The sequence below is a fragment of the Cibotium barometz genome, chromosome 42 (genome assembly GCF_041138505.1).
Source record: "Cibotium barometz isolate CiBa-2024 chromosome 42, ASM4113850v1, whole genome shotgun sequence".
Classification (NCBI taxonomy): Eukaryota; Viridiplantae; Streptophyta; class Polypodiopsida; order Cyatheales; family Cibotiaceae; genus Cibotium; species Cibotium barometz.
In genome coordinates, this window is record NC_141087.1 from 45798600 (window position 1) to 45809714 (window position 11115).

General features: G+C 43.3%; 1 protein-coding gene across 1 annotated transcript; it reads left to right on the top strand.

The window, feature by feature from the left end:
* The first annotated feature begins 1186 nt into the window (after positions 1-1186).
* LOC147614543 (uncharacterized) lies at positions 1187-9915 on the top strand. The gene is made up of 27 exons (XM_086781090.1): positions 1187-1723; positions 1927-2065; positions 2187-2258; positions 2348-2419; positions 3324-3395; positions 3651-3722; positions 3832-3903; positions 4075-4146; positions 4236-4307; positions 4398-4466; positions 4552-4623; positions 4808-4879; positions 4961-5032; positions 5188-5259; positions 6056-6127; positions 6237-6308; positions 6390-6461; positions 6573-6644; positions 6770-6841; positions 6977-7048; positions 7216-7287; positions 7405-7476; positions 7566-7639; positions 7769-7909; positions 8107-8445; positions 8542-8912; positions 8997-9915. Exons 1-27 carry the CDS (start codon positions 1576-1578, stop codon positions 9348-9350), a joined length of 3003 nt encoding a protein of 1000 aa, XP_086637216.1. The 5' UTR covers positions 1187-1575; the 3' UTR covers positions 9351-9915.
* The last annotated feature ends 1200 nt before the right edge of the window (positions 9916-11115 follow it).

Consider the following 11115-nt stretch of genomic DNA (forward strand, 5'->3'; position numbering starts at 1 on the left):
GATGACCAAAATGCTTCTTATGGAAGGCCTTAATACTTTCAATAAGTGAATAGGCCTTTCCACTTTCGATGGAGTTGTGCCTTCTTGCTCATTTTGGTGCAACGTTCATAACATAAGACAAAGAAAGGGCTGTATGGCAAAGATAGGATAATTTCCAAGCCAACATAAGTAGACGTAATGTGTAGGTTGAAAATTAACTTAGTAAATGAACGTTAACTTTTTTTAGGTAAACTTGATTCCTAGCAAGAAAACAAATAGTAACTTCATGCTCACATTTTCTCCCACCCTATATCCAATCTAATTCTCCCCACCCTATTTCTAATGTTACATGCAAATGTTACAAATGAATGCAAGAAGGCTTGATTGTGCTTGAATGGGGACCTTGTATAATAATTGTGTACTTCAAGGCTTGATTGTGCTTGAATGGGGACCTTGTATAATAATTGTGTACTTCAAGGCTTGGAAATTAAGCTAATGGCTTGTCAAAGTTCGAAAAACAATACCTTACAAAGCTTGGAAATTAAGCTAATGGCTTGTCGAAGTTCGAAAAACAATACCTTACAAATGTTAGGGTTTTACTGATTTTGACTGATGCATTGTATAGGTTTTGCAAGCTTGGAAATCAACCTAGTGTTTGTTAAAGTTAGCCAATAAATACTTTGTAAAGGTTATGGATTTGCTGGTCCAATACGCAGATGTAGCTTAATAAATGGGAGATCTTATATAGAGAAGGATTGCCCTTGCACAGGCTACATGGTGCAAGGATAAAAATGTGAGCGAGGAGAGAAACTTCCACTTGGATAAGGGTAAGGATCCGCCACGCTGGCAGCCAATGGGAGCGTGTGACCTGACTGGGCACAACCACGTTGCACATACGCAGCCTATTGGTAACCAGGTGGCACTCGAAACCAAGTGCCACTCGTAGTTATCGCAACCGTGTGGAGGCGGATGAAAGCGAGGGTTCGGCACGAGCGAAGATCGAAAACGTACAGATCTCGACCGGGAATGACGTGGTGTCGTAGGAGCGTCTGCCGTCGTGGCCGGCGAGGACGAGTTCCGTGCGGCCACAACTTCTCACAAGAACCGGCCCCCGAGAGGCCGTACTACGTACTGTTGCCTGGTTTTTAAGCGCCGCCCGCGTAGACGCCGGACGGCGATGTCCTCCCCGCCGCCACCGCCGCCTGCGCGGCTGCGCCAGTGCGCCCCTCTCGAGCTGCTGGTCACGGGTTGGCAGGTTGCCCACAATGCACAGGCGGTCGCCCGACGCCTGCCCGTCCCAAGTGGGGTCCACGGAAAATCTCAGCAGGACCCCGCGCCGCAAAGGTCTGCAAGCACGGACAAACGGAGTGCCCGGCCGGGATTTAGACCGGCACTTACCTTAGCTTCGTCCTTCCTCTTCACAGGCTGTGCTCCCGAGTCCTGGCTGGTTGCTCTTTACTCCGTCGACACAGCTGAAGCAGTCAGCACCATTGCACAGCAGCAGGCTGCAGACCTTTAAAACCCTTCCTACCTCAGTATTTGCACCAGCTTCCATGGAGGCGCTAGCTTCATAAGACACATACCAGCGCTAAAGCAATGTCTTTGGCAGCGGACATGGCCCTCCTTTCTCAACGAAAGCTGATATCTTTGTCGGAAGAGCTCCGACTATCTTGGTGGGTAATGCTGCTAATGGCGGCGGTTGCACTGAATGCTAGAACGAGCTATGCAGACATGCCCAGCGAAGGTACGTCTTTTTATTCTGCTTCATTTCTCACTATGTCCCCTAAGCGAGGTGAAGATGCTGGCGTTCACGAGCTGTGGGCGGCGGACGTCGGTCGGGGAAGCAATGCAAGTGCAGGGGATTTGAGTAAAAGGGGAAAGGGATGGGATTGCACTGTGTTGTTAAGCTCCCCAATGAGGGTTTCTGCTGTTGTAACTGCTGTGCAGGGCAAGCGTTGCTGGAGGTGAAGAGAGCGCTGGTGGATGGCGGCAACGAGCTATACGAGTGGGGTGCGGCAATGAAGTCCGACCATTGCTCCTGGAGAGGGGTCACATGCGACAACGTCACCTTCGTCGTCACCGCACTGTACATACATCGGATTGCATCCATAATCCCCTCACTAAACAACGGGAATTCGGATTAATACAATTTATCGAAATGTACGGCAAGGATTAATCCGTGTGATTATCTTTGTGCTTTTTTCCAGGAACCTTTCCAGCCTAAGCTTAAGCGGAGATATCTCCCCATCCCTCGGAAAACTTCAGAATCTGCTTAGCATGTGAGTGATTGATCAGCTCTGTGCTATTTATTGGATTTCGGTAGAACATTTCTATTGAGAATTACTGCATGGATTGTCTTTCTCTGCAGCGATTTGAGCCACAACTCGATTTCTGGGCAGATTCCTGATGAGATTGGCGGTTGCGTGAGCCTGCAGTATCTGTGAGTTGTCCCCACATCTTGGCATTTAATTCAGGTTGATGTAGCATAAAAACAGCCTTTTTTAGTGTGGGTTATTGAACGATCCTCCAGAGCTTAATCTGTGGTCTTGAAGTGAGTACATCTCAGAAACAAGAGTTACAACCAGCCCAGTAATCATAACGATGGACATCTGCATTCAGTTCAAGGTTTCAATCAGATCAAGGAGGAACGGCAGGTGTTAGCCTGTGCTAAATAGAAACCCTTGATATCCAAGTCTTAAAGGCCAGAAGGGCTAAAGATAACATGACAGAGTGGAGTCTTTACTCCCCTAATATGACGAGATATCTGAGGAAGGTTAGCAAAGTAAGACCACTTATGGAAATTGTCTTCCCCTTTGAACATTTATGATTAAAGTGGATGGAAGTCAACAACCCCAAGCTGTGCAGGCCTGTGCTGTCTACCGCCTGCATTGGAGCAGCCCGTTTTCAGGCAAACAGCTGCTTTGTGGCCATGGAGCAAGTCACAGTGGGTATGGTCGGGAGGATGTAAAAGCCTTTTGGGATTCATGTGGCCAGAGGCATATCCATAAACACAATGCATGAGAAGTTTTGTAGTTCCATCTGTGCATTCTAGAGGCAGGTGGTATACTAGGGAATGCTGGTAGATTTGAAATCTCAGAGGTGCCTTGCTTTTGCAAGTCATCAGAAGTGCCCATATTTTTTGCACTGTTGCGTCTGTATGCAAGCGGCAAGGAAGCATTGCAGTCTTCTCTCTTCTCTCTTTTTGGTGTAAAATAAGTCTTAATAGACTTATTCTAGTGAGTGTTCCCCATGACATCATGTGTCCTGCAGGGGACTAGTTTTATCCTAGGTTGGCATTTTCTTTAATGCATGAAAGTTGATTGTAGTGTCCATCTATGGTGCAGGGATCTCTCATACAACACTATAACTGGTGAAATTCCATTTTCCATCTCAAGATTGAAGCAGCTGGAACATCTGTAAGGACTTTGATGCATCTGTAATATGTTTTTTTTGGGGGTGGGTTGAACATATAGATAGTTGATGCAGTAAGGTGCAGACCATGCAAGCAGAGGCTGTAGCCTCCTTAGTTTGCCAATGCACAGGTCCAAGGTTTGAACCCTGGAATGCAGCCTGGGAGTCGAGAGCTTAGTGTAAACAAGTGGAGAGAACACTGGGTGTTTTTCTGATTTGAGCTCCCTACATAATAAGAGGAACACTTGTTCTTTTTGCAGTACCCTGAAGAACAATCAGATCTCTGGTCCAATCCCCTCTACTTTATCACAAGTTCCAAACCTAAAAATCCTGTGAGTTAATTATGAAAGCGGTATTGATGTTACTTCTAGGCTTAAGTGGTATAAGAATGTAAGGCTAACTTGGTATATCATTGTAAGGCTATCTGCATTTTGAATGCAGAGATTTGGCTCAAAATCAGCTGTCTGGTGAAATTCCCTCGTTAATTTATTGGAGTGAGGTTCTTCAATTCTTGTAAGTTGCCTCAGATTTTCAGGGAGACAATAAATGCCTGCCTTTTACATCTTCTTGCATTGCAATGCATGTGAAATGAAGAAAACATGACTCCATCAAGAACGCTTTTAGTCTCTAAGCATGAGTAAGCTGTTTTCCTAGTGGTTCTCACTTTAAGAGACTATTTGTCAGAGGCCTGCGAGGCAATTTTCTATCTGGGAAGCTTTCTCCTGATGTGTGCAGGCTTACGGGGCTGTGGTATTTGTACGTATCGAATAAGCTTTAAGACATTTTTTAGTCTTGTAGAAGCTCAAATATCCGGCATCTCACAATTCTTACCTTGTCATACACAGTGATGTGAGGAGCAATAATCTCTCCGGATCCATCCCACCTAGCATTGGAAACTGCACAAGTTTCCAAATCCTGTATGATATTGTTTTCTGCTACCATATTTCTCTATCTGCATCGGAAAGAACATCTCGTCAAATTGTGTCCTGAATTCACCACATTTGCAGGGATTTGGCCTTCAACCAACTCACTGGCGAAATTCCGTTTAACATTGGCTACCTACAGATTGCCACTCTGTAAGTCATACAGTAAAAATTGAAGTCAGTTTGCTTGAGTTTGTAGTGGACAACATATGAATCATGGTTTAGCTTGTGCATGCAGGTCCTTACAAGGGAACAAGTTGACTGGTACAATCCCAGATGTCATTGGGCTAATGCAGGCACTTGCTGTTGTGTAAGTGCTGGCATTCCATTAGTCATACTCGCATCTTGTAGAAGGCGCACCTTAGCAGGAAGTAATCCTTATTTCACTTAGGCATAGGGTTGAGTGCTTTATTAAGATCATCCATGGCCAAGCACATCTAAATATCTTCCACGTTGCCAGTACTGGCTTCTAATACATAGCAAGGCTTATGCAGGGATCTCAGTTACAACCAGCTGCAAGGACAGATCCCTCCAATCCTTGGAAACCTCACATACACCGGGAAGCTGTAAGGACATTTTCTTAGAACTTAGTCTCCCAAAATTCTATTGCTTCTATGATATTGAAAGTCGAGTCGCTTGCTGTACAGCTATCTTCATGGCAATCACCTCACTGGATCAATTCCTCTAGAGCTTGGAAACATGTCCAAGTTGAGCTACTTGTAAGAAATTCTCCTTGTACATGATTGGATTAGATTTTGATATTGATGTGGCCTCTCCTAATTTTGATATTGATGTGGCCTCTCCTAATTTCATATGCTATAAGGTAGTTTAGTCTATCAATACATTATTTAACTGTTTGTTGCACTGTGTGCAGGCAACTAAATGACAATGAATTGTCTGGAGAGATTCCATCAGAACTTGGGAAACTACAGTATCTTTTTGAGCTGTAAGTTTGAATCACACAATAGAACTTCAGGTCATTGTAGCATTGGAGGTCTTATAAGAACCGGTTCATATACTGTCGCCTCTTACCCCGTCTGTATGTACTACATTAGTCAGCCTAGTCAGGTGCACTGAATGTCGGGCTAGTCTTTTGTTTGTAGACCTTTCTGCTGTATATTTCTTGTCCATATGATACTGCTGGTTTTTCCCCTCCTTGTCCCATACCCTTGCTTCTAGGTATACATATAATGTCAGGGTGGTAGACTGTAGTATACTTTTGGACCTGGCACGTTTGTATGTACTTACCTCAGCGTGGTAGTCATTTTGACCTAGGCATCCAATTCACCGTGTACTTATGATGTACATATACATGTTGGTGTTGAGACCTACACATGCAATGAGCGTACATACACACATATACAGACAACCATACATGTATTGGTTTATATACCCACTCATTGTCCCTCTGTAGCCATCTTTCTCTGGGTGTAGAGCTTACATTTAGGCATGCTGAACTCTGCCTATCTAGTTGTCGGTGTGGTATTTCTGAAAGGGTATATGTATAGTGATGTGTGTGGAAATGGTTGACAACACCTTGATGAGTCCTACACCAATACATGGGTATTTATGGAACATAGCTTCCAGAATCTGTGAAGGTGTTGCCACTTGATGCAATCACTTATACATGGTACATGTAGTCAGTCCAAAATATCACTTGAGAGGGATTCTAGAATTACAAATTAACATCTAGTTCCTGCTGTTGTAGTATGTTCTTCCTAATAGTTGTCCTTGGCTTACAGGAATCTATCAAACAATCTTTTGGAGGGACCCATTCCTGATAATCTAAGCTCTTGCATATCTTTAAATTACTTGTAAGAGCACCACAGTGATATATTGAGCTCTAGCATCTGCAAATAGCTACCATTTGGCTCAATTAGCTTTCGAGAATGCAGACTGAACTCAGGATGTTCTTTTTGGCAGGAATGTACATGGGAATAAACTCAATGGCACAATACCTGACGAGTTTCAGAGAATAGTCAGCCTAACCTATTTGTAAGCCTGCCTATGCATTTCTTGGATAAGGGCACCAAGCACTACAATACGTTTCTTACTTCAGTGGTTTGTTGCTTGCAGAAATCTATCATCCAATCGAATTCATGGAAGTATACCACAGGAGCTTGGCCATATTTGCAACTTGGACACCCTGTAAGAACTTTTGGTCAATTGATAGATTATTTGGCAGTCTATTGGAAGGACATTGATTGGCATAAGAACGGTCCAGTCACTAAGACTTCCCAAATATGTCCATGTTACCAGGGATGTCTCTCACAACCAAATTGCAGGGTCTATTCCAAACTCAATTGGGGACCTTGAACACCTTTTGATTCTGTAAGATACATCTTAATCTAGTTAGTGTGCTTAAAGGTTAAGGGGGATTTGGCATTTTTCCAATGTTCATCCCTTGCTACTTGCTTTTTAAGAACATGCTAATTGATGTTTTTTATGTTTGACAGTGATTTAAGTGCCAACGAGATCACAGGAGTCATCCCTGCTGAGTTTGGAAATCTGAGGATTATATCTAAATTGTGGGTACAAACATTCTTTGGTTTTCTATGCTTGAAATGTTGATGCTAAGACACGGGTGCTAAACAAGCTTTGTTTTGCTTGTATGGTTCAAAGAATGTGGAATGCTGATGCTAACTGGGTGTTGATTTTGGTAGAGATATCTCAAACAATGCTTTAGTGGGAAGAATTCCCCAAGAGTTTGGGCAGTTGCAGAATCTTGATACCTTGTAATACATTGTCCCTATCCGCCTGCAAGCGTTTACACTTCCATAAATTGAAAATCTAGAGTTGACGTCGAAAGATGCTCCTCCCTTGCACAATAAGCTTATATGAACGGATATTAGTGTTAGGCTGGGTATGGGTCATAACAAACCTATTCTCATGTAATTTTCAGGTATCTTAACAATAACAATCTCTCAGGAGAAATTCCCCCAGAGATTATAAACTGTTTCAGTCTGATTGCCTTGTAAGTTGGTGTTGTACCAAGAGCGCCTATGCTGATGGCTAAAAAATTCAGAAAGTTCAACATTCCTGCTGGCCTTGAATCACATGGCTTTGTCTCAAGTATTCTTGGTCTCTGCAGGAACTTGTCATACAACAACTTTTCAGGGGAAATTCCTACTTCAAAAAACTTCACAAGGTTTCCTGCTGAGAGGTTAACTTCCTTTCTTGATTGACTATGTTTAGCTTGTCTACTTGTAGATCCAAGGTATTGAAAGGTCTAATGCTTCTTTGTTGTTGCAGCTATATTGGCAATAGAATGCTATGTGGCAGCCTGGTTGGTGTACTGTGCAATATGCAGTCGAAACCCGCAACTGGTAAGTAATTTGTTGTGTTATTATGCTTTGCTACCTTCTCTTCTCATTGTTGGACTACATCTGTTGTTTGTTAAGTCAAATTGTAGCTGGTATGGTAACTCAGTAGAACAATATACATTTGAGTTTCAGGCACAACAAGCTCGAAGAGAATGATCATTGGATTTGTGATTGGTGGAGTAATAACCATCATTGCTCTATCTATTTGGGTGTGGAAATCCAGCCTCCAGCAGCCCAAAGAGTTTGTGAAAGCTTCTGACAAGCCCTTTCAAGGTCTTGACTTTTTTCCTCTTCAATTCAGTGCTGTCGGTGCTGTTGTTTGGATCGTGTGTGGTCGGCTGGCTCAACGTGATCTGTGTGTGTGTGTGTGTGGGGGGGGGGGGTGGGTGTCTCTCCTTCCATGATTAGCTGTGTTTCAAATCTCCCATGTTCTTTTGAAGTGATTAGGCTTCTATGCCCTATTTTGGCAGGATTACCTCGTATGGTCATTCTTCACATGGACCTGGCACTTCATTCTTATGATGACATCATGAGACTGACTGAGAATTTAAGTGAGAAGTATGTCATTGGGTTCGGTGCTTCAAGCACAGTTTACAGGTGTATATTGAAGACTGGCAAAGCTGTTGCTATAAAGAAGCTTTACAGTCATTATCCTCAAAACATGAGGGAATTCGAGACGGAGCTAGAGACAGTGGGAAGAATAAAGCATCGGAACCTTGTTAGCCTTCAAGGCTACTCCTTGTCACAGCATGGCAATCTGTTATTTTATGATTACATGGTGAATGGAAGCCTATGGGACATACTTCATGGTGAGTCTGAACATCTTTTTGTGCTTTTTCCTGCATCGTGAGTCAACATTTACAAAAGTGCTATTTCCTGTCTCACAGAAAGGTTATGTTTCTTAGGATCTTCTACAAAAGTGAAGCTTGATTGGGGATTCCGTCTCAAAATTGCCCTTGGTGCCGCCCAAGGACTGGCCTATCTGCATCATGATTGTGATCCACGGATTGTGCACAGAGATGTGAAGACCTCAAACATACTCTTGGATGAAAACTTCGAGGCCCATCTTTCAGATTTTGGAATAGCTAAAAGCCTCTCCTCTGCCAAGGCACATACATCCACATCTGTAATTGGCACAATTGGCTACATTGATCCGGACTATGCTAGAACTTCTAGGTTGAACGAGAAGTCTGATGTCTACAGCTTTGGAATTGTCCTCCTAGAGCTTATAACTGGCAGAAAGGCAGTTGATGATGAGATCAATCTCCATCAGTGGGTAAGCTTTACTGGTAGTTTTGCTTTACTGATTGCCATTGTACATATAAAAGCTTTTTGTGAGTATGATTTCACTACAATGCAGGTCTTGCTGAAGAAAGATTCTGGAGCAATGATGGAGACCTTGGATCCTGAAGTTAAGAGTACCTGTACAGACCTGGCTTCTGTCACAAAGGCGTTACAGCTAGCTCTTCTATGTAGCAAGAAGCAGCCATCTGCAAGGCCAACAATGCATGATGTCGTGAGGGTGCTCTTATCATTGTTTCCTGCAACGGTGCCAAAGGCTACACTACAAGGGCGAGTAGGATCAAATTACCGCCGCTACCTGGATGACTATGCAGACAGCAAGCACAGAGAAGACCTCACTGGAAGCAGCAGCACCTCAGGAGGCCATTTGTTTGTCAAGTTTGGAGAGGTGATATCGCAGAACACGGTGTAATGGTGTGATTGGAAGCTGGTCTGGTGGCGGTAACTCAGGTCAATCAATCTCGTTATAATTATGTGAAGGGTGCTTAAGCCCTTCTGTAAGGCATGCTCTTCTTGTGATTTGGCCAAGTTTTGATAATCAGTTTTGGATTGCTTTCTGCGAGAGCACTACAGTTAGTAGCTTCTACGATTGTTACCTGCTGTTGGGCTGTACCAGAGGGCATACAATGTGAGGCCTACCTGCACCTGCACCTGCACCTGCACCTGCACTAGCAGTAACCTGGTTAACCTCGGCCAGCAAGCTTGAGGATCGTGGGTCACAATGGACTTCTGCCAACAGCTATATATATATATATATATATGTATATGTATATATGTGTTCTGATCGGTTGGAGACGGGTTTTCAGCAGCACAAGAGTGTCAGAGAACATACATACCATGTTATGAAACAGCAGTATTGAAGTCATGTTTGCCTCGGGCTTGCAGGGGCTTGCCAATTTGTATGTAAAAGCGAAGAGTTCTGTTAACCATGGAGTGCATCAGACATTTTTTTTTTTTCGTATGATCAGAATATATATGCACCCAAAACAATTTTCGATGATTCGTTAATTTTGGGCCGTGCTATTATTTATAATTGTGGCGTTGATTTTACACGTCTTTGCTAATTTCGTGGATTCAGTAATTGTGGCCTAGCTAGATTGTACATTGGTTCTCTTTTCCAAAAGCTCGATCTTTAGATGCACACACTCCAGCAGCTTTCTATCAAAGGACCAAAGCCAAAGAATTCTTCAACATTAGCTTCCGCCTCCACCTGCCTCCACCCATGATTACACTCCCTCTCTCTCCGATGCCACCATATCCGATCTTTTGTCTTCTTCCAAACCACCCCCCTTCTTGCATCTTTAGGGGACATCCTCGGCTAACCAAGGCCTCCATTTTGCAAGATGACTACCACCACTGACCCAGTAGCCTCGTCTTTGAGAGTGTTAGAAGGCGTCTTTGAGCGTGTTAGAAGGCAAAATCTCAGCACCTTTGAGAGTAGGTGCAGATGTTCTCGCCTGATTGCCCATTCAACTCGTGGTCCAATGGAACCACATTGACGGAGCCAGTAGGATCCTAGAACGACATTTTTTCGACCAAAGCTTAATTGGAAAATTTCAACCCTAATGGTCGAGAGGTCATCACAAGAGGGATTGATGGGGCTACAAAAGGCCACAAGCCGGAGTTATACCATCATGTATAAACTTACGGGAGCAAACAATTTGTTTGGTGGGTGGCCTTACCTTCTCTAGTCAAAACATTGGAAAGTATTGCTATGCTGTTGGGTACCTCACAATCAGTCCAATCTATTTTCCAATCGAGTAAAGGTGGGCCTAGGACCTCTTCAAGAAAGCTATAGAAGAATTACTACCACCAACTCTCATTGGGCTTACTATTGATTTTGAGGATGGAATCGTGATTGGGGAGGGTAGTATGTTAACCATATTAATAAGGACGCTTGGCAATATTTTTGAGCCATATTTTTTGTATCGCATAAAAAGTGCTTCATGTAAATCTCGTAACTTACGACTTTTGTAATGACAAAAGATGGTCAAAATCGAGCTTATGACTTGTGCAATGTCATTATTACATATTCTTAGACTAGTAAATTTAGCCCAGACTAGCTTTTGGCTCTTTTGTCAATACTTGGACGATCGAACATTAATCGAGCATTGTACATCTTAGTCTAGTATATAGGACATTTTGACTATAATGAGAAGAGACATCATTTCATTCTC

Coding starts and splice junctions, on each gene's coding strand:
- LOC147614543 (XM_086781090.1), top strand. CDS start 1,576: ATGTCTTTGGCAGCGGACATGGCCCTCCTTTCTCAACGAAAGCTGATA. Junction 6,842..6,976: donor CTGAGGATTATATCTAAATT/GTGGGTACAAAC, acceptor TGATTTTGGTAG/AGATATCTCAAACAATGCTT. Junction 7,477..7,565: donor ACAAGGTTTCCTGCTGAGAG/GTTAACTTCCTT, acceptor TTGTTGTTGCAG/CTATATTGGCAATAGAATGC.